Source organism: Aplysia californica, unplaced genomic scaffold (genome assembly GCF_000002075.1).
Source record: "Aplysia californica isolate F4 #8 unplaced genomic scaffold, AplCal3.0 scaffold00245, whole genome shotgun sequence".
In the NCBI taxonomy this organism is placed as follows: domain Eukaryota; kingdom Metazoa; phylum Mollusca; class Gastropoda; order Aplysiida; family Aplysiidae; genus Aplysia; species Aplysia californica.
In genome coordinates this window covers 779,601-803,989 of record NW_004797515.1, presented here as the reverse complement: position 1 = coordinate 803,989, position 24,389 = coordinate 779,601, and the positions used below count along the sequence as shown (strand labels likewise).

The 24,389-nt window shown below is 40.7% G+C and overlaps 1 protein-coding gene across 1 annotated transcript in view; it reads right to left on the bottom strand.

Moving 5' to 3' along the window:
• Positions 1-24,389, bottom strand: part of LOC101855956 — a gene marked incomplete in the record, with an annotated part of 111,217 nt that overhangs the window by 9,823 nt on the left and 77,005 nt on the right. Inside the window, 11 exon segments of the mRNA XM_035970277.1 lie at positions 3,344-3,501; positions 4,012-4,119; positions 4,543-4,740; positions 6,237-6,585; positions 7,603-7,880; positions 10,665-10,880; positions 16,591-16,721; positions 20,563-20,727; positions 21,412-21,612; positions 22,805-22,940; positions 24,052-24,261. Of these exon segments, the coding sequence (XP_035826170.1) occupies positions 3,344-3,501; positions 4,012-4,119; positions 4,543-4,740; positions 6,237-6,585; positions 7,603-7,880; positions 10,665-10,880; positions 16,591-16,721; positions 20,563-20,727; positions 21,412-21,612; positions 22,805-22,940; positions 24,052-24,261 (2,150 nt within the window).

Here is a 24,389-nt window from a genome sequence, read left to right as displayed (position 1 = left end):
TCTCTCTCTCTCTCTCTCTCTCTCTCTCTCTCTCTCTCTCTCACACACACACACACACACACACACACTCTCCCTCCCTCTTGCCCTTTTTAACTCCCAGTGGAGCAGATGCCATCAACAACATTTCTCCAGCGAAGTCTGTCCTCTGCATCTTTCCTAGCTGTTTCCATGATGTTGCCGCCATTTACATTTCTGCTATTACCGCTCGCCTCCATGTCATCTTTGGTCTTCCTTTCTTACGTTTTCTTTGTAGATTCCACGTCAAAGCCTGTCTGACGATGCTTGTCGGGGGTCTCCCCAGGGTGTGCCCAATCCATTTCCATTTCTTCCCCTGTAGATCTTCCTTTACTGGCCTTTGGCTTGTTCTTTCCCACAGCTTGTGACTCGATCGTACCACTTGATCCCCACTATCCTTCTTAGACCACTATCCTTCTTAGACATCCATTTATGAAGCTCTGCAGTTTCCTTGCTGATGATGCTGTGAGCCCCCATGTCTCTGAACCATACAGTAGAACAGTCTTCACGTTTATTTTGAAGATCCTCAGCAGGGTGTTTAATCCCAGTTCCTAAAACATCCATATATTCCTGAGGACGGTGAATGCTGCTCTGGACTTTTGGATTCTGACCTTAATGTCTTCGTCTGTTCCCCCTGCCTTGTTGATGACACTTCCCAGGTAGGCGAAGGATTCAACATCCGCAATGGTGCAATGTGATAGGAACGTCGGCTGCATTCATTAGAAGAACTTTCGTTTTATCCGTATGAATGTGGAGTCCAACACTACGGGAGAAGGTCCTGAGGCGATCTGTCTTCTGTTGCATTTGGGATCGACTATGAGAAAAAAGTGACAAGTCGTCCAAGTCTTCCAACTGACCGGAAAAGGTCCCCTGAATGCCATCGCGTTGTCCTGATGCTGTCTCTCTCATTATTCCATCCACTGCTAATAAAAAAGAGGAAAGGCGATAGCAGGCATCCCTGCATCACTCCTGTTTTCCCTTCTGAAGTCTGTCCGCTGCCCTCCAAGTAAGACACTGCAGCTGATTACCTCAGACATCTTCTTGATCAATCTCACGAACCTGTCAGGTATTCCGTAGTGGCGCATGAGCTTCCATATTGAGTCCCTATCTAGGCTGTCAAAAGCTTTCTTGTAGTCAACAACGTTAACGTACAGGGAAGAGTTTTACATTGTGGACTGCTCCACTATTATCCTCAGAGCTGCAATCTGTACATGATCTCTTTTTACGAAATCCTGCCTGCTCCTCTCTTAGTTTGACATCCTCTTCTTCCTTCAGTCTTTCCAGCAAGGTACGACTTGAATTCTTCCCAGGAATGGACTGGAGCATGATTCCTCTGTAGTTTTTACACTCATGCAGGTCACCTTTCTTGGATAGTTTCTCAAGCAATCCTTGTCTCCAATGCTGTGGAAATTTTTCACCGTTCCATATCTTGCCAATAACTCCTTAAAGAATCCCTGCCGCAGTGTCGATATCCGCCTTGTGAACTTCTGGGGGGAACTTCACATGGGCACACAGCCTAGGCCTGCTTTCGGGTATCTTATCGCCTCCTTGATCGCCTCTAAACTGGACTTTTCTTCACTCACCTCCAGATTAATCTCTGCTGGTGCAATGTCAAACTGTTTTTCTGGCCTTGGTCTGTTCAGTAGCTCTCTGAAATGCTCGTTCCAGCGTTCTTTCTGTTCGTCTGGATTTGTGAGAAGCCTTCCCTCTTTATCCTTAACTGGCACATCTGCGTTTCTGTATCTGCCTGCACGTTTCTTGGTGTTTTCATACAGTCCTCTTGTGTTTCCTGCCCCTGCTGCTTCCTCTGCCTCGTGCGCCAGGTCATCGGCATAATTTCTTTTGTCTTTCCGTATTTTGACGTTTACATTCTTCTGTGCTTTGGTGTATTCTTCTAGGGCCTTTGCTTTGGCTGCTCTTGTCTTGCTTCTGTTTACCTGATCCTTTTTTCTTTTTTTCTGTCCTCTATCTTCCTCAGAGTGGTGGCAGATATCCACGGCTTGTGCTCACATTTCCGTTTCCCCAGTACCTCTTGACACACAGTGGTCCAGCCTTCTTTTATTGCCTCCCATGTTTCTTCCACGCTCTTCCTGCTATCCTCGCCTAGTGTTTCCAACGCTTGGAACCTATTTTTAACAGCTACTTTAAACTCCTCTCTTGATGATGGCTCTCTCAGAGATTCCACGTTGTACCGGCACCTATGATTAACAGTCCCCTGTGTTTGTTTTAGTTTTAGTCGGATTGTTGAAATGAGTAGATGATGGTCAGAAGCTACGTCTTCACCCCTGTAAACTCTAACATCCCTTATTGATCTCATGAATTTCTTATTGACACATATGTGGTCAATCTGGTTTTCAGTTTGTTGGTCTGGAGACTCCCATGCTGCTTTGTGTACATGTTTATGTAGGAAAACAGTTCCTCCTATCATGAGCCCATTTGTTGCTCACATTTCCACAAATAGTTCTCCATTTTAGTTTCTGTCTCCCAGTCCGTGTTTCCCCCATGATTTTCTCAAAGCCTACATTGTCACAGCCAATCTTAGCTTTGAAGTCTTCCATAACAATCAAAATGTCCTTCCTTTTAACCTGATCAATAGCATTTTGTAGAAAATCTCTTTCGCATCCTGGTCCTGGTGGGGGCATATCCCTGGATAACATGACGGTTGATGTCTTTCTTCTGAGAACGGAATTCTGCTGATATTAGTCGCAGACCTTCTGCTTTCCATCCTATCAAAATCCGCTTGGTCTGTGTAGATTACAGAATACCTACTCTTTCTGCATGTGGGGAGTTTTCGTCCAGAAGTCCAGAATAGAGAATTGTTTCCCCTGAAGCAAGTTGGCACTCCCCTGCATTCGTCATCTCGTCTCACACTAACCCAATATGTCCAATTGGTAGGCCTCCATCTCTCTTTCAACCTGCAGTGCCTTCCCTGCCTCGTACATTGTATGAACATTTCAGGGGCCAAGTCTGGTGGTTCTTCTGGTCGACAGGAGGTTTCTCGACTTGGTGGTTTCCTTTCGGCTTTCACCACCCTGCGTCATTCTACACTCCATTTTGTCTCCTCTCTTCGGTCGGTGATGAAGGTTCACCATCTTCCAGTACTGGCGGTCGTGTTGGCTTTGCTGTTGGTGTTTTTTGTTTTTGTTATTGTTTTTCTACCTGAAAGGGCTGCTAACCTTTCTCGACCTCAGCCGCCTTCCACACACACACACACACACACACACACACACACACACACACACACACACACACACACACACACACACAAAAGAAAACATCGCGCAAAAACACAGAAATAGCCTTCCCTATACTACGAGTTAAGACCTACCTGTGAGAGAACATGCCTACGAACTGCAGGAGCAAAATGATGGAGAAACAGCAGAGGAATATTAGACCAAGAGGCTGGAAACTGACAGTGCCGTCCCCGTCGATTCTCGGGATGTGAACGAAAAGGTGATTCTTCAGTTCTGCTTGCAAGATTTCCAACTGAAATTTGAAGATGAGGCAAAAAGATGGAGAGTTTTAAAAAACGAGAAAATAAAAATACGCCCTCATAATTTTCATTCTGAAGTTTTCGACATCTTTTTGTGGAAAAAATCGTGGAGCAAGTGTGAAAAGTACCTACAATTGTTTTCATAGATTGAACAGGGACGAAGGTCAAGATTGTTACAGCGAACCAAGTCGGTAACAGATATAAATCATTATAACGAAGGTTTTCTTTTGTTGGCTTAGGTATTTTAAGCCGCTATTGATACAACTCTGCCCCACGCCTGCTGGGCGTCTATCTGGACAGACAGCTAACCTTCAACAAGCACATTGATGAAGTGTCCAAAAATGAAGATGATCGGTGCAGTAAGCAACTCAAAAAGGGGTTGGGGTAAGGAGTCGCTTAAGAAGGTATATCAGATGATGATGATGATGATGATGATGATGATGATGATGATGATGATGATGATGATGATGATGATGATGATGATGATGATGATGATGATGAACCTGCATAAACAGCGCAATCCAGACGGCAGACGTCATGAAAAAGGCAAACACAACATTATTCCGCAAGGCTAGCAGATCCTTATGAATTCTTTCTTTGCTTTGTACGTCCTGCGAAATAAAAAAGACAAAATAATGGTTTTGTATGTTTTATTTTGTAAACTACGAGCGGCGTATACTGATTCTGAGAGAAATACTTTTAGTGTAGTCGTCAGCATCATAAGAATGTTTAACTATTATCACACTGCTCAGTTTCACTCTGGGGTACAGTACGGATGATCCTTTTCCGAATCCCCACTGAGGTGTCTTCAAATGACGATTATTTTTAACGGTGAGCACATTATAATATGTTTATTGTAAACGTCTCCTCTGAAATAGTTAACACTGTTGAAATGTTTCTTATACGAGAACAAGTAGTTTACCTAAATTAAGTCCAATGGAACTTCGAACAAATACGAGAAAATACGTCCGATATAAACAACAGAAAACCCCCACTTTTTTAAGACTATAATTTCTGTACACCGACTGACTCGCCTCATTGATCGGGTAGAGATATTTGGCCATGAGCTGAGACCAAAAGTTTCGCTCTCTCTCGGGTAGCAGTTTGATTGAACCTCCGCTCAGAGCCGGGTGCAAGATCCAGGCGGGTCTAGCTGGGTCCTCTCTGATAGTGAAACTCGGTGACGTCATCACTGATGCCGGGGCCACAGAGTTCTGAGGAGGAAAGACTGACTGGGGTGCAATGGGGAAGGGTGATAGACGCAGATCCAAAGAGGCAGAGAGAAATGGAGAGAGGGGGGGAGGAGGACAGAGAAAGAGAGAGAGAGAGAGAGAGAGAGAGAGAGAGAGAGAGAGAGAAAGAGAGAGAGAGAGAAAGAGAGGGGGGGAAGAGAGAGAAAGAGAGAGAGAGAGTTGTGTGTGTAAGGTGTGTTAGCAAATCATTTCTCAAGACACTGATGCCATCATCTGCCTCATATTGTATATGTAGCTCATTCCTCGTGTCCATGCAAACAGACCTAATGAACAAAATTATAAGATTTCTGACCCACACTTTAAGTGTTGTTCTCAAAAAGTCTGTTAGTGCACACCAGTATTACTGTAAACCCTCTCTGGTGCACACAGAGCACCATTGCTTCGCCATCTATATTAGGTCTCTGTGAAAGCCTGTATTGAGTACACAAACCTGTGGTAATGTGCTCTAAGAGTTTTAATGATCTTGCACCACGATATCATTCTAATTTAGGACACGAGTATATTTGATTGAAAATTTACGGGGCCGGGATGGGGTCTTCAAACTGTGCCTAGTAAAACATTGGATTTATGGCTTTTTCAACAACTTTGTGTGGAATTCCTTCCCACTGCAAATAAGGGAGACGCCCATGTTGACCGCATATAAGACTGGTCTGGAGATACATTTATCTAAAACGTATTTTTAGCTAGTTTGATTCTTCTTCCAACAACGTAACACATGTGACTATCACCCACAGTGATTGTCCTTTTTATACATTTTCTTTTGTCCTGATATATTACGAGTGTTCATGCATTTCAAAGGATTGTTGCGCAATATATGAGTGGTTATGCATCAAATGTGTCAAAATATCGTTTTATTGTGAAGCGTCTATTGGACGCTATCGGAGTAATCTGTTTCTTCATTGACCTCATCACTGCTTTGTATGAGATTTTCCCAAACTGGTTTTTTCCCATTACTTTTTCGACTGGTTTACGAAAGATGTTCACACAGATGTAATTGCAACTTGTGCAGTTGCTCATTCTTGATAAGGGGAAATACTTTATGGGTTTTCATCTTTATTGAAAGAGTATTTTTCTTGTCTGTACAAAGGAAGATTTAACGGTCTTAGAACTTACAGTTTTAAAAGTGATGAAAGTTCACAATTCTGATGTTGTTTCTGAGAGTGGATAATTCCGAGTGGGGGAGGGGTCTCCATGTAGCGCCTCAGTCTGGCTCTTCTGGTCTCGGTTTGTTTCAGTGGAGATGTATCTACTATTATGCTGTTTTGCAATTAACTAGTATTCAACAACAAAAGAAACAACAGTAATAATAAAAATAACACCAAACACAACAAAAACAACAGCTACGTCTCTCCTGATCCTAGCCTTCGTATTTTCACAATATGCCTGTGTTACTTGAGTGTGCTAACATAATAACTCAAACAGGCAGACGAAGCAATTTAAATTATTTTAAAACTAAAGCATACACATACACAAACCTGTGTGCGAATATCGTTGTGAAGAGAGCTGGCCTGATGGTCGTCGACGTTCCCAGTAGCACCGACATGTGAACTGATCATACCGTCACTCACTTTACGGAACAAATGTTTGCTGGGGACGTCAAGGAATCCTTTCTCGGCATCGTCAAGCTTGGTCGACTGCATCCGTCGGCCTTCTTTCAACTCCTCAACCAGTTGCTGGAGCAACTCGTTTGTGTAAGAGGTGGAGTTACTGCGTTTTTTAGATGTGGACTTCGTCTCGGTTCTGTCTTTGTCTTTGGAGCGGACAGTCTCAAAGATCAAGGCTCTGAACTGCTTGATCAGTTCTCCTATTTCCGAGAACACGTATCTAAAAATAACAACAACAAAAAATTAGAATTATTTTGGTTTGTAATGAAACAATAATCCAAGCCACCCACACATTTTCTCTAATAGTTTCTCTGTCTTTCTATCCTCCAGGTGTCAACCTGTTTATCTGTCTCTCCCAAACGAAGATGCACGCTAGTAGCATAATATGTGAACATGCACAACTTTTTACACACACACACACACACACACACACACACACACACACACACACACACACACACAAACAAACAAAGAAAAAAAAACACCATTCAAATTAAGAAATAACGAATCATTCAAATTAGAAAAAGTTCCAGTTTTCGCTGGATAAAAACAAAGATTCACCTCCACAAAATAATAATACGATTACAGCTAACTGAGAAACGAACGTTGAAACAGGCTATTTATTAGGCGCCATTTTACTTTCAAATTAAATACTAACCTGTTTTTTGTTTGCGTGTTTGTGAATATGAGGCTTTGCGTGCGTATGTGTGAGCAAGAATTGGGAGAGACCGTGAGCGAAAGAGAGAAAGAAAAACAGATGCAGGCCGACAGCTGGAATCACCGACATAATGATAGACACGGAGAGAGAAAGGGAAATTGAGGGAGAAAGACAGAGATACTGTTTCTTTGTTGGCTTTTAAGATATGTCTTTATTATTGTTTTGTTCTTGCAACTGCTGTCGGCTTTGGTAGTCAGTGGCTGCGAGAGAAAATGTCCACGATTTTAATAAAGGTACATTTTTTAACTCTTACTCTCTGAAACTACTAGTATCTAATGTATAGCGGTTAGTTGTTTCAGCGCCGCAAGCAGAAGACACCAGTTTGATTCCCACGTGGAGAGGTATTTTTTAAATCGAGTATCCCCGTCTGTCTCTTAGGACGCTTTATCCATCTCAGGAGGTGTTGTGTCCCCCTTAACCCTTACAGACAGAATCAAAATAGCCTGTCTACGAAATTAACATTGACTTGATGAGAACGTAAAACACTCACAATTACAGTTCATTTCGTGTGGAACTTACTTGACACCGAGCCACCCGAGAACACCACTTTTCCTCTCCATTTTCCTCTGCTCTTTCTTCTCCTGCTCCTTCTTCTCCTTCTCTAAGTCTTCCTTGGTCTTCTTTTTAGGCACCTCTCGTGTTCCCCATGAGACAACGTGCAGGTTGGTCAGAAAGTAGATGGTGAGCACCAGATATCCGGCCGGGATACAGATGAAGTAGAGAGCCCCTGGGACAAGGCAGCCGAGCTCACGAGGGTGCATAAAGCCTGAAGTGATGAAGATCACACTGAGCATCACCTGAGAACAAAAAAAAATTAATGTAGGTTTGTTTTCGCCACCCCCCCCCCCCCCCTTCCAACCACACATACAGAATCGACATAATTTAGACCATATATTGGAGGCAGGCTTCTGAATATTCCTGTCAGAAGATAAATATACATGCGTTTAAATGGTCTCTAAAATACAAGACGACCCATTTAAAAGACACAAGCACGATCATACTATTGTCAACAAAACTGATAAAATTGAAACAAGTTGACGTCAAATTGTTCAATATTAAAAAGAAAATAAATTCAAGTGTTCGAGGATCATCCAGTTAAACTTAGTTAACCAAAAGTCTGTAATGCACAAAAGTGTGTGTTTTAAAAGCATTCAGCCACAGAACCGTGGTCGGCCTGTTCTGGATTCAGGATGAGGGCGGTAAACCACGACCGTCAGTCACACGAGAAGGGAATCTCACCGTGCGGAGAAAGTTACGGAGAAATCTAAGGAGAAGAAGGTGTCATGCTGTTGGGGAGACCTAGTTTCTGTAGGATAAAACAATTGAATTGTTACTTCTTTCCCTACACGTGAACCCCCTCAATTATTTATTTTTGCTTTTTGTTTTTTTACAGATATAATCTACGTAAACAACCCGCGAACAGTCGAAAAGTTGAAACTCAATGTTAAACAGGATGTCTAAAGAATCGACTCAAAAACTTGCCATAAAATTTCTAGTGGCGTATTCAAGCTTATCGTGATAGTCAACACCAGAGGCATGCAAATTAAATAGCCACCACTATCCCTGAGTTTATTTGGCAATACCAGTTTAATATAAATTCGCTCTTCAATGCATAGATACACTTGAGTACGGTCTTTTTTTAAGTTGCAAAGTTGAATTTCACTGAAATTTGGTGGTTAAAAAAGTAATGTTTTTCGAACATGTGAATTGATTTTTCTTCATATTGAAACAGATATGACGTCCCGCTGATCGAATTTTATTTGGTCAAAGTTTTGTTAAATTGAGTGGAAAAATGACCGAATATTTACTCTTTAAACGGGTTCTTTTTTTAGACAACCTGCACGTATTATCACCACCACATCATACAGTGATATTTCAAATTCTGTGAAATATATAAGCTGTTGGTACATGTTTTTGTCCATTTAAATTCTATTACTTTTCAAATTTGTTCTGTGAGACAATTTGGTTTCCATGTACGTGGACGAGAGCAACCATGGAAACCGCGGTAACCAGTCACCATGATAACTGTTTAAGGAATAGATGGGTGTTAATTTTTTTTTTTAATCAACGCATATCCATAATCTGATGTGATTGTCGTGGTTATACCCTTTTTGTCCTGAATCCAGAACGGACCAATCACGCCACTGTAGGTGAACATTTTAAAGGAGTAAAGTTTATTTTGATTGAAATTTTTTTTACTTGATATTTCTCGACCACGTCAACTGATTTTTTTTTTTTATTTATAAACCTGATGTCTTCCTGGTCGAATTTTCTTTGTCAGAATTTTTGTTGAAATTAATACAGAAATGATAAAGTTATTGCCCTTTAAGAGGGTCTTCTCATTTATCTATTTTTTTACATCCTACTACGTCTATCCTTTCTCACCCCTCCCCACAACAATACACCCCCTCGTTACTCTTCAACTCCCCTCCCCCAAGCGCTCGCTACCCCCACCTTCCGCTCCAGCCATAGAACTTGTCTTTTACCGTTGGGTAAATTGTCCTATCAGGCTCGAAGAATGTACGTCAAACGTCAACCTTTTTCAACCCATCAAAGATTCTAAAGAAAACAGGTATTTTTAAACACCCTATATCCATCTAAGTCTCTGTGTATGTATGTATGTATGTATGTATGTATGTATGTATGTATGTATGTATGTATGTGTATGCATGTATGTATGGATGGATGGATGGATGGATGGATGGATGGATGGATGGATGGATGGATGGACGGACCGACGGATGGATGGATGGATGGATGAAATGATGGATGGATGGATGAATGGATGGATGGATGGATCTATCTATCTATATATCTGATTGAACCAACCTACCCACTCAAACATAATATATATATAAAGTGAGTGATGATTGATGGGTTCTCTGATGTGGTGAGCACATTCTATCCCATCAGACATCCTTCTAGTGTGGTCGTGTGCATCTTAACACACTATTTCTAAAGCAGTACGCTGGCTACAGCTGATCCCGAGCAAAACAAGCTTCACAAGAGACAAACTCTCACTTCCTCCGTTTTCGTTTTTATTTTCCTACATCATAACATGCTAGGTATCCGTTCGATGAACGGACTCAAAAGAATCGACCGTCAAGTCATTGTGGAACAGTGCACACTGCTTGTGGACAGAAATCTCATTTGGTTTAAAATGGCGTCTTAGAAAACGGACTTTCCCAAGATTAGATATAAACAGAACTGTTGAAAAACTGAAACTTAAACAACAGTGACTTCAGACTCCTTAATATAACTGTGCACCCTTTAAAAGATTCTGAACCGCTGTTACTATTTTTTTTCAAATTCTAAAGTTAAGTGGTTCTGAAGTTTTAGGCGACCAAAGCTTTCACTAATGTAATCTATATAAATAACACTACCCAACCCGTCAACCTGTCTAAGATAACAGCTCCACTCCCCGACAGCGTACAATTTCATCTGTACTGCGAAATCACAAAAAGAGACAGTTGAGAGTCTTAAACAATTGTAACTGTATTACAAATTTACAAATAGTGGTGGGGTGAGTGGGTGAGAGTCTTGAAAAATTTTGACAGCACTTCAAAATCACAAACGCTTACCATGAATATGACATTGGGGCTGGTGATAGAGCCACTGATTGCCGTTCCTATGGTCCCCACCAGCACCACTGTCATGACAATTGCGTAGACAGCACTCATGACGGCCCCCACGGAGAGCTGTGTGTCGGACTTGGCGAACATGCACAACAACACGTAGGCGGCTGCCGGGGCGATGGACAGGCAATATGACTCAAATACCGTGATCTTGAACACTACCTGTGAAACGGAGAGACATTTTTGAATATTTATAACGTTAAACTGGCATAGCTCTACTTAGAAGTTACAGAAGCCCAATCAGGGATGGCACTGTCACCCACGGACAAGATGTGCCAAGACTGGAGATTGTGGCCAGAGACGGACAAGAGTGGCGTCGATTGCTCTCTACCATAAGTGCCTCACGGTATGGGGGGAGACTAAGTAAGTTAAAAGCATTGATCATTATTCATAACCAGCGCTCGTTAATTCTAATAACAGCATGCATCCAGTTCAAATCGTCCACGACAGAAAACCGTTGTGGAGCAGAAAAGTGCTTGTCTTAGACAGGTGAAGAACATTATTATTATGATATAGAAACGGCAAGGGAGGAAGTGGTCCTTTGTACATGTTGTCCTAGATAGTGGACCCTTAGGAAAGGTCCTACAGTAATCTTTTAAGCAATACTATTTTGGTTTGATGAGAGAGGGGCACATCGAAGTGATAATAGCTATTTAGTGCAGCGGAAAGTAGGACAGACCGAACAAAAAAAAAGAAAAGTACTATAGATAATGATACATTTTTTTGGGTAGCATAAAATAATAAAGTAATACGCATTGTATATCAAAATAATGCGCATAATATAATTAACACACACCTACACACACACACACACACACACACACACACACACACACACACACACACACACACACACACACACACACACACACACACACACACACACACACACACACACACACACACACACACACACAAACAAGCACACGTATAATATATATTATACATGTATATATGTATATTTAAAAATTTTTTTTTTTTTTTTTTAAAGAAAAGAAAAAAGTTATATATAGATCTATATATATAGATCTATATAAACAATTGTTTACGACAAACGAATTATCTGTTTGTTGTGGCCGAATTTTGTTATTCAAAAGGCGTTTTAATGGCTGCATCGATCGACAGGCGGTTTTCGCCAAAAGATTCTTAAAAATATTCTCCAGAACATGACGCCCTTGGTTTTTTCAGTTTTGAGACGGTTTTGCTGCAAAAAGCTAAATTTCTTTATTTTGCCGATCGCTTTTGTACGCCGACGCTTCTGTCTCTGTAATTTTTGAAAATCCGGAAGTGATATTTCGCGAGGCGCATTTCGTTTTGAGAGCATGGATCTAGACCTTATAATTTTTTGCATCTCTCAAGATTTATTTCCTCATTCCAATAGAGTGTAAATATAGTAGGCCAATGACTTTTAGTTGATATTAAAGCATCGATCATTCCTTTCATCGAAAGGGGGCCCAGCTAGTATATATATATATATATATATATAAACAATTGTTTACGACAAACGAATGGGGAAAATAGGGTGAAATGTGACGTTATAACTTAACATATTAGTTTCTCGACATTGAAGGGAATCATCTTCCGTAGTTTTACTTTTGTTGTCAAGTATCTCGAGCTTATGTGCTAGACAACAGCACTTTGAATTTTTTTCTTTATTGCTCATGACATCGTGGATATTAGCAGATTTAATATTATCATAATTGTTTGTCACAACGCGCATTAAATCGAAGAAGGACACCTCATTTATGAAATCAAATTTAGGTGTAGGGCTAATTGCTAACAGTAAACAACCGCCTTTTTTCTCTTGAAGTTTTCCTTAAGTTTGATCAGACACAAATTATTCGAAGGTACTTTTAGAATGTTTACGCAACGCTCATTAAATTTAAACTGTACATTATGTTGTTCCGGAAATAAACCACGTAGGTGTGAGGGCTTAGAGTCAATTATCCCCTTCTTACGAAAAAGATGCTGTGAGACTTCTACGCTTCCCTTCCCTTATCTATATTTGCATTCCATTGTACATCTAGTTTCTCACGTGTGTTTGGCCATATGGGCTGTCTGCTGTAACATATTACGGAACCAATTAGCCTTAGCTATACGCTCAACGAGGACCGCGGCAGAGCCGAACGGAGAAATGAGACAGCTTATTTGTGAGCTTCAGTCCGATCGATATAATATTGTTTCTTTCTCTTATGAAACATCTGAAGATGAACGCTTGTTTATATAATAATATGGTGTTTCCCCTTATCTAAGTTCTTAACAAAGCCTGAATGTGGGCGATTATCTATTCAAGTTTCTGCGGCATGATTTTACTACTCTGCAACAAAACAGACGACGACAACGACGACAAATATAAATCAGGATCTCCAATTTTAATGTCCAGCTGGGATAGAACCAAGCCAAGCGCATAATGAAACGTAACAATTCTTTGTGAAATCGTGTGATTTAGTAAGAGTTTTACGGCACCTGCAATCAGGTAATATTAGGGACGATTCCCAATGAAAGCCATATAACGGTAATCGAAAAAGGTCACCTGGAGCCCATTCAACCCAGTATGATACATTCTATCTCCTGAGTTCAGAGGTACAAAGCCTTCGTCAGAAAAGCCTCTTAAAATGTAAACAAAGTCGGGCAGGAAGTTGCTAACAAAGCTGCATGTGTGGGCAGGTTTTTATGATCCTGGCGGTATTTACAGCTTTGTAATCTGATGTGAAATACAAACAAGATCAAAGGTGGAAGTTTGTTTGGGTTTTTTTATTTTGGGGGGGGGGGGATTGGCTACATTTCATGCCAAGAGAATAAACGGATGGGAAGGTTCAATGGGTCCATGCTCAATGTCTCGTAAATTGGGAAAACGATTTAGGGTTTTTTTCTTTCTTGGGAGAGGACAGAGAGGCCACCGTTGTTTCGGCATATCGGTAACAAATTCGCTCGCGCCGATCTCTTCGAAGGTAAGGACATATATTTTCAGCGCGTGCAGACTGTCCCTCTGAAGTAGATCTAGATTAACAGGCTGAGCTTTACTGTAATTGTCATATTGTGAACAACTGTGGAGTTGTAAATTCCAACATGTTGTCTTCTTTGGATTAAGAGTTTTTAAACTTAGACAGCATTCTTCAAAAATTAAGAAAGAAAACGAATTGGCGTGCAAATGCTACTTACTTTCATTTTTTTGAAAACCTCAATGGGCACGCGTGCGCGCGCACACACAACACACAGAGCTCGCTTCATAATTCAATAACTACGATCCGTGGTTTAAAACCAAACATTACTGATTTCTAAATACGCTTCACAAACTCAAATTCTGCTCGGTGAGCCTGTAAAATTTGGATACCTGATTTCAAATATCTAATAAGCTTTTGTCTACGACGTTTCCTTGTTGAGATAATGGTCAGTTGAAGAAGTTCCCAGACCAGCCCTATGATGTCACGCTTCCGGTGACGCCCACTGACGAGGCACTCCTTTGCACTGAGCAGCGTATTCCTGTGAGTAGGAATCTAAATTTCATTCCTATAAAATAAGCCGCCACCGATCCCGCAGATCGGCGCAGAGAGTAGGCCGTGCCTCTGTGCTCTTGTAGAAATTGTATAGATGGATTCTTATAACTTACGGTACATAGTGAGGTTAGGTGACAGAAATCCGCCGTCTTTGTGTTCTGCCACTTAGTTTGATATCGTAAAAAGATGATTCCATATTGCATTTATAAACGCCTACAGATTGCTGTCGAACAGGAATATGCGCTATACAAATGCTATTTATTATCATTAAGTTAATTATGATTATTACGAATATTATGATAATCCTCATCATCATCATCATCCATCATCAATATCATTGTTATTATAACATCATCATCATTGTTATTAATATCATTACTAACGAATGGATGATGAGGAAAACACCAAATAATACTCGAGTTTCTTTAGAAGCACCCAAGAATAGAATGAATGAGTGGCGAGCCATGATTACTGTTCAAAATTCTGCTTCAGAATGGCACTTAATGGTGTTGAAGAAAGCCCTAATTTCGACGAAATAGATTATCTACAGTGCGGTCAAAAATTCGTGGCGCAACTTATCTCAAATATCTATCTAACCGGTGAATCAATGTCACCCATACTTCGTACAACAGTTTGTATCAATTTGTCTTAACTTAATCATATTTTTCCACAATAATTTAGGCTAGATTTAAAACATTTATTTTCTTCATCATCATCATCCGATGCCTTGCCGACTGGCGTGGGCGTTCATGGACCTCCACTTCACTCTGCCTTGCGTTGCAGCTATGGTGTCTGTTGTTCATGCTGCTCCTAGCCATGTTGTTATCTTGTCCAGTATCTTTTCCCTCTGTCTGCCTCTGCCTCTCTTTCCATCAAACTTGCCTGCTGTTACAATATTCTCCGAAGAAAGTTGCCTGTCGCTTTCTTATATTCGTTATAAGCTGTCTTCTGCAATTTGCTTTAACCAAGACTTCTCCATTTGTTTTTCTAGCTGTCCATGGGATACGTAGCATGCGTCTTATGAACCACAACTATGTCGCCACAATTGTTCTTTCCAGCTGTTTATTGATTGTCCATGCTTCGCACCCGTATAATAGGGTTGGGTCGATGTAACTTTTCAGTACTCTTTTTCTCATTTTCAGTGACAGATTGATGTTTGTGAGTATCTGTTTCATTTTGTGGAAGGTTGCTTTTGCTTGGCAAATACGGCTTTTAATTTGGGTGTGGCATGTCCCATCTCATTATATAATGGTCCCCAAACATTTAAAATGTTGTACTTGCTTGAGGGTGGTATTATTGATTTTGATATTGCATGTTGGAGTTGGAGTTTTTCTATTTTCTTAATAAACTTATATAAAATACTATAAATCTCCGTCACGTGGAAAATCGGAATGTTCACTGCAGTTCCCGCTTCTGACACACATTTTACATACATAATGTATGGCCTGTGTCACAGCTTATCAACGCCCCTTTAATTTTTAGAGGCAAAACGTGTTATAGGAAAACAATATTAAAGTGAACACTTTTTTGCCCTAAAGGTTCACAAAACTTGCGTTAAATAAACATAATGTTGCAATAAGAAAAACAATGACGGACTTGCTTTTATAAGCGACATTGTTCCAGCTGTTAACCTTTTATAATCTGCAGAAACTACCTAATCAGATTTTGATTCAGTGTTTATTTGTTAAGGAATTATTATCTAGAATAAAGCTAACCGGCGTTACAAAATATTGATCTGTTTAAACAAACTTATACAAGTCATTCTGCAAAAGCTGGAGACTTTACGTTCAATAATTGAGGACATGTTTGACAAAAAACTACGCAACTCAATTAATTATAAACGTCATGTTATGTAACGTTCTGTCGCTCACCCGAGGCATTCCAATGCGTCACGAAGTCAATTCACACCTACATTTACTCACACGTGTCGTAAAGCCAAGAACCGCGTGTTTCGGTGTAAAGAAATTATTATTTTAACGAGCTATGTTTCTGTGGTACGTGAACAGGAAGTCTTCAAGCTTTACATAGCCGTTTGTTCTTAACTAATCTAAGTCTGCTGGAGTTGCCAGAGACATTGGCAGGGAATATATAGTATGTTAACACTGAAATTTGTGACGCACATTACACAACCTTAGATGTATAAAGTTCTATCTGCTCAGTACCCAGTTTCGAGAAATTTGACATTAAAATATTTTATTTTCACTTCATGCCAATTAAGCTTTTTCGATTGTAATTCTTTGAACATCTTGAGAACGACTCTAAATAATCTTATGATTTTGCAAGAGTAGATAGGAAATTTGGTTTCTGACTTTCTGGTCTTAGTTACTCAAAATAGTCAAAAATGTCAGATAGAACTTAGTAATTCTAAGGTTCACCTGGTAGGCTCCTGCCATCATGAGCAGCACAGTCGCTGGCCCTAGCAAGGTCGACACAAACATCATGGTCTGGTAGAACACATACAGACTGCTGATGTTGTCGTTGATGTGCACGGTATTCCTCCAGTCCCCTGGAATTGAGCAACAAATTTTAATCATTGCTGCTGTTGATGTAGTTTGTGGGGCACCTAGAAATCGTGTTTTGGGGTCAAATTATGCAAATTGGGGTTCTTACATATTATAATACCTGGACATTTTCTGAACAATATCCAGAAACGTCTGTAAGCCTTGAGACACCCTAACGCTGAGTTTTTTAAATCAGGTTTTTCCGCGAAAGCACACGTCATGTTTTCCAGCCTGTTCTTACCTTTATCGGCTGCTTTCGGACAATTCTACTTTTTCACACATTATCCCATTTTTCTGCTCTGTTTCTTTTTCAATTTCAATGTAACTTTCACAGGATACCAACAACACCTAGTTCTAAATTTGTGCTTGTTGAATTTTTTAAAATTAATATAGCAGTCTTTGAATTATGGACTTAGAAAGCATAAATTTAACATGGAAATGGAAATACAAATATATAGAGAAATATAAATATTACCATTGCCTTTCTCATCCTGGATCAGGGTATAGGCCATGAACAAACACTTTCCACTTTTCTCCTTCCAGGGCTAGTCTCTTGACGTTATTTCCAGTCTTCCACTTTTCTGTACATCAGTTTCTGTGACTCTTCTACTTGTTCCACGTGGTTCTCTCCTTGATCTTTTACACTGTGTGTTTCAATCCCAATCCAACACTTTTCCTTGTTATGAATATACCCGACTTCCTGCCAGTATGTCCAATCCAACGCCTCAGCTTTCTTCCCACCTCATCTCTGATTGGCCTCTCTTGTTTTCTCCTTAACACGTCCTGATTGGTGACCCTGTCTGTCCATCTGATTCTCAGTAACTTCCATTGACACCTGATCAAGAAAACCTCTTTAAGATGGGGTTCCACGCCTCACATCCATACAGCAGGAATGACTTCACATTTGAGTTGAAAATCCTCAGAAATGTTCAAAGTGAGATGTCCCTGGTCCTTTTCCTCCCTCCCTCTCTCTCTCTCTCTCTCTCTCTCTCTCTCTCTCTCTCTCTCTCTCTCTCATTTATACTACCGAGATAGCAACGGGATTTGACGTCTTCTAGTGCATCTCCTTCTATTTTGACCTGCTCCCCTCTTAGTTCATCTATCCTTAGGACCTTTGACTTTCCTGTGTGGATCCTCAATCCAACAGACTCTGATAGACTGTTTAAAACTGATGTTTTTGCTTGCATCTATTCCTCGGTGTGTGACAGAAGCACCCAGTCATTAGCAAAATCTAGATCGCTCAACAGTGTCCATGGGGTCCATTATTAGCAATTCCTGTGCCCTGTGGTGGTTTCCTTCATAAGCCAATTGATGGCCAAGGTATAGAGAAAAGGTGATAGTAAAAATTCCTGTCTCACATTGAAATTTAGATATTATATATATACACACAACCTATGTAATGTTGTGTGTGAGATTGTGTGTGTGTGAGATTGTGTGTGTGTGTATGTGTGTGTATGTGTGTGTGTGTGTGTTGTGTGTGTGTGTGTGTGTGTGTTTGTGTTTGTGTTTGTTTGTGTGTTGGATTCTCCGAAGAAATTCTCTCTCTGTTAACCCCCGCTTTTATCATCACTGAAAGTGAAAGCAAGTAAGAATAGAAACACAACTCTGCTCAGAACCAACTTTGGCTTGGGCAGTAAAGAGAGGTAGGGAACGTGGAGAATAAAGAATCGCTAATCTTTCTTTAGAACATTTTTAGCTGTGTGTAGCAAACCCCAGTCTGAACTTTTTACTTTGTTACTTTTTTAAAAATGAGTTAAAATGGAACAGAATGGGCAAGTAGATGGGATACAAACATTATAGACTTTCTTTTCGGTACAAAAATTTCGCGTCCCCATAAACGGATCTCAAGATTTGTTGTAAATCCAAGAGCAGATGAAACTGGGAGAGACAGCGTCTGCAAACAACAAAGACTGTTGTGTCCTATTCGAAGAGTACTAATCCCCCCCCCCCCCCAAAAAAAAACCACGAAGAGGTGGGTCTATTTGGGTGACTGGTGTGTCAAAATGTTTGCTCTTTTGACATTTCTCCATCGACCGAAAATTTGAATTTTTAAATCGTTTTTTATTCAAAGTGGGGGATGGCTGAAATACTACAATATATTTCTTATTATCACATTAATTTTTTTAAAATGATGTCCGGTCTAGTAAAGACCCGAGCATTTACCTCTGTTCACTCTATACTTTAGTGACGCATGAAAAAGAGATAAGCTCCATACAAGGAAGAACAGACCACGATGAATTCTCGAATTGAGGCATCGGTAGCCCAGTGATTTAGCTCTTGGACTCGCAACCAAAAAGTTTTGGGTTCGAATCCCGTGAGAGACTCGACGTTGCATCCTTCGAAAAGCCATTTCATACGAATTTTCCTCACTTCACTAGGAGGTGGGAATGGGTACTCTGTTAAAGAAAGAGAAAGATCTTGTCAGATTGCTACTGTTTTAGCTTGTACATCGGCTACTTGAAGTGTAGATATATGCTTTCAAAGAAGTAGAGAATTTTTCTGAGTGTCCTTGGATCTGCTGGGGCAGTAATGGTTGTAAAGCGCATATAGCATGCTGCAGAGCGGGGATATGTGCTATATAAATGCTATTATTATTTTTGTTGTTGCTGTTATTATTATCATTATTATTATCATTATTATTATTATTATTATTATTATTATTATTATTATTATCATCATCATCATCATCATCATCATCATCATTATTATTATGATTGTAATTATTAAGTTACAGTTTTTCACAGTATAGCGGCTAATTAGATGTCGACAGCCAGTAATGATTTTATATACGTCAATCGTGGATACTAGTAGCCACGGCTCTTTGAAAACGGATAGCACGTTTGACTGCAGTCGAAAGACTTATTAAACTTACTTATATTTTTTTTAAACTTTGTTATGAGACAAAAACTTTTGTTCCAAAATAATCGTTTTGTTTGGTGTTACATTAGTTTTAGTAGAGGTTTTACGGCGCTCACAACTGCTTAGGGTCATATGAGCGCATAGGGGTGGATGTCAACTGAGAAGCCCTCACAGGGAATCAGGCTTACTCTACTCTCCTCTCTAGCTTCAACAGCACAAAGTTTGATTCGGCTGTCAAAGTACCCCGAAAATATCAGGTCACAAGTGTGACAAACATAGAAAAGAAGTAGAGGGAAAATGACGATAGTAAGGATTAGGAAAGAAGAAGCAGCAGTTCCTTGTTGCCGTTCAAGCCCATGTATGAGCATGACAATGATGAATCAGCCCATTTACAATTCTACTGTGCATAAGAACATGTTAGTGTCCCCCCTTTGGGAAAGGCCTAAAAACACTTCAGTCAGTCGCACCGCCCCGGGTGGTAGTGTTACACTGAGTCAAAAACTTGAAAAAAACCGCAAAACACTTACCAAAACATTATGACGGTATTCGGGATTCGAGTACTCCAGTACTCGAGTTCTCGAGTATTAACTCGAGTATTTCATTATCATTCAGACTCGGACTCGAGTCCAAATACTAAACTCGTTATACCCCTTATATCTTCAGAAGCTGGTCCTCGATACACTCAAATACAGACAGATATCAAATGAAAAGCGTCTGGTATTCAATATTTCAATACCGGTTGAATTATTAAAATACAAATTAAAAGCACTTGGCATTCAGTATTCCAAATGTTGAAGTAATACACATAATACTTGCACCTTACACTGTTCTCCATAGTAGTCACGAATGCGATCAGCCCACTTCAGTCAAGCGCACAGCCTGTTCTGATAGATTGCAATAACTTTCCCTTGGATCTATGTTTACCCACAGAACTCTACATCCTCCATACCGAAATCAGGGTGAGGCTAAAGTCGTTTAGACAGTTACCCAAAAGGTCCAGAATGTTCGCCAAAGTCGAAGGTCCCCATCGGCGTCGCTGGTTAAAGAACTCATTAAAAGTCTCCGGAGCTTGTGTGAAGGCATCTGCCGCCGCGCTGTAGTCAATGCGATAACCCTGCTGCAGGAGGAGGGTGCTGAGCCAACGGTCCTCACCTGCCACAGTTTAGTAATTGCAGTTGTGAGAAAAAGAGAAAAGAATTCTGGGGAAAATCGAAAGAGGGTGTGTGTGTGTGTGTGTGTGTGTGTGTGTGTGTGTGTGTGTGTGATTGTGTGTATGTGTATTTGTATGTGTCTGTGTGTGTATAGCTATGCGTGTGTATTCATGTGTGTTCACTTATACTATTTATATTTTGATATTGTATTATAATATGGCAAGTTGTTCAAAAGCACTAAGATTGGAAAACATTTTTTTTCAGGAGAGGGAAAGATACCGTTTAATTCTTTTAACAATTAGTACCTGCTTCAGTATCTTTTCTTGCTTTTTTTTCAACATCCTAGAATTTTTATGAGAGAGAGAGAGAGAGAGAGAGAGAGAGAGAGAGAGAGAGAGAGAGAGAGAGACAGACAGACAGACAGACAGACAGACAGACAGACAGACAGACAGACAGACAGACAGACAGACAGACAGACAGACAGACAGACAGACAGACAGACAGACAGACAGACAGACAGAAGGACAAAGAGAGACAGAGATGGAGAGAGACAGGGAGAGAGAGAGTGAGAGAGAGAGGAAGAGAGAGAGAGAGAGAGACAGCGACAGAGAGCGACAAAGAAAGAAAAAAAAAGGAAAGAGAAAAAAGAAAGCCAGAGAGGAGGAGAGATCCCACTCAAACCTACCCTGGTCAAACTGCACGTAATGGCCGGCCTCCGTAGACTTGGTGGCGTACATACGGGCCACGTTGTCGTCCATTAGAGCAGAGCCGCGGAACAGGCTGAAGCAGCCAGGGGCACACAGGACGCAGCCAAACACATGCTCTGTGGCCTTCTGAAGCCAGTGGCCAATGGCGTACTCGAACTGCTGGTACCACACGATGGGGCCTGGGAACACCCAAGTGTTAGATCTCATGCCCATTGATTGGTCAAATAAATGTTCAACACCTTTTAGGTCCATTTAAAAACACATTTCTGTGTCGATTTTACTGGGAAAAGTTGATTAAAGACACAAAAAGTGTAAATGTCCTGCTTTGCTTCCAAGGACACTCTAGCTATGGCAGTCTATAGCTACTTTGGCGGCCATGTTCTCGTTAATTTTACACCTGAAACCAGGCGACTCCACCAACCCCAATCCCAAATAGCTCGACTTCTATTCAAGATAAATGGATTTTTTTTTCATCAAGAGCAAAACAAATGAAAAAAGCTATTAGATTATACAAATACTTCCATATGTCCTAAAATTGACGAGCGCCTGATTCCACCATATCACGACACAATTAATGTACTTGACCTGCATAATATTATGATGTGTCACGTCGAGGTAAATAATAGGCGCTCGACAATTTATGGGTATGCCAGATCGGCGTAATATCACTGACATCTGCTCAACTGTTGTGTGACGGTTGGGTGCTTCGCTGCCGTAAACAGGAGACCCAAGTTTGATTGTTTGATTCCCGAGCGGGGAAAACTGTTAATCGAGTATCTCGATCTTTCTGCTGGGATGTATCCCTCTCAGCCCAGATTATCCCTTGCAGTTAGGGTCGGAATCCTGCCTCCTTAAAGATGTAAAGTGTAACGATGGGGGCATAAAACACGACCTGCATTTAAATAAAATATCATCTGCTCTGCTTCAACAAATAATTGAACGGGGAGTTCATTAGCATCTACCTGATTTCACGCTCAAACAAACAAATCTGATTATTACCCCCCCCCCCCCTCCCGATGTCCTGTGACACGCTTATTGACTGGCGGTTGGCCTTAAAGAGTCCCCAATAACCCCAAAATATTAAAAGGTCAGCATAATACGCGAGGTATGAATCAGGTTCATTTGCGCCATACCTCGATATAATACTGACTGAACTAACAATAACAGCAGCAACAACAACAGCATCAACAACAACAGCAGCAAAAACAACAGCAACAACAACAGCAACAACAACAGTAGCAACGACAACAACAACGACGGCGATGACGACGACGACAACAACAACAACAACAACAAGAAATAGAACAAAACAAACAGAACAACGTTCTCGGTTATGAAGCAAACAAACTTAAATATCATGTCAAAGATCACCTGATCCAATGGGATGAATCCTTCCGCAAGCTGCCCCGACCTTTTTGTTTTTCTTCATCCTGTCCACCAATAAACGCACTGCTTCAGGCCGGAAGTCTACGTCACCATCCAAGGTCAAGATGTAGGTGTTTTCAGCCTGAGATCAAACGACGTAGATAAATAATAGGACATCTGCTCCTTTTGCGTTATAAAGAGATGCTCCTGATTCGTCCGCCTTGCTCATTTCTAGCTATTTTGCTATGAAACGTCCCAGTACCATTAAGAAAGATTTGCAAAAGAAATACAGGGAATGGGGAGGGGGGACATAACCGTTGCTATGGAAACAGCGGCCCTGAATTATAAATGCGCAGCGAAATGAGCTTCAGAGACAGTTAAATCCTCGCTTTACAGCTGAAAGACAGAGATTTTCGAGAGGATAACTTGTCTCCATAGCAATAATTGGTGGCTTTAAAGCACAAGGGGGCTATCCCGAAAATGCTGTTTTGAGAAAATCGATGGTAAAGTTTTTGCCCCTTGTTCAGTTTCTTTAAAAGACAAGGACAGTTTTCTCTATAACCAAACTAATATACACACCAATGAAACCAAACTTCTTCTATCGGTAGGGCAACGCCCACTTTTAGTGTAGATCAAGGTCTCTGGAATCCCCCAAAATCTGGGTTAGCCTACTTGTCTTAAAAAGCGACCAATTGATCTCCAGTCTAGCGAGAGCAACGGCAAATAACCTAAACCATTCTTTAAAGGTGCGGGTTTACTTCACTCAGGTGGAGGGGTCAACTCCTCAAATTGTGGAAGTTCATACCTGGTCACTGGTTCAGTCTGAGGCACACATTTTAAAAAAATCCTCAGAGTGGTTTTTTAACGTTTCTTCTTACTTTCTCTTTTCCTTCTTTTTTAATATTTTTTTAATAATGGCAAAGCAGAACGTATGCATGGCTCTAAAGAGACAATACCTATTTTGTGTACAGGAAAGATCAGACAAAAAGGGTAAGACGACTCAGAAACCATGATGTGCACGTTACAATGAAAAAATTAACAATTTGATTTAATCTAAAGATACTATTATTCTCTCTGTATTAATGTATACAGATGATAACATACCAACTGAATTGAAGGTAACATAATGACAAGAAGAACTAGATACAGAAATAACAACTTAACTCTAAAGTTCTACCTTTGACTTTAGTGAGAGTGTTAGGTGCAAAGAACAATAAGTTTTACTCAGGAGCTATTTCACCCAGTCATTGTACCTTGCTTTGAACATCTTCTGTGACGTAATTGAACAAAACGCTTCGAGAGAAAAATGCGCTCCGCCGACGTCGCCTCAGCTGTGCTGACGTCAAGCGTATCTTGTCTCCGTTGGCGTCATTCTGGGAGCTCGTCTTGTCCAGTTCCAGGTCTGCCAGGTTCTCGTCTGCCGCCAAAATGTTGTAGCCCAGCAGATAGTAGAGGTACATCACCTTCACAGACGTGACGTGTCATGTTTAAGTGTGTAATTAATTTTGCCGGTGGTGAAAATACGCGAAAGATTGGTTCTACATCTCTCTCTCTCTCTCTCTCTCTCTCTCTCTCTCTCTCTCTCTCTCTC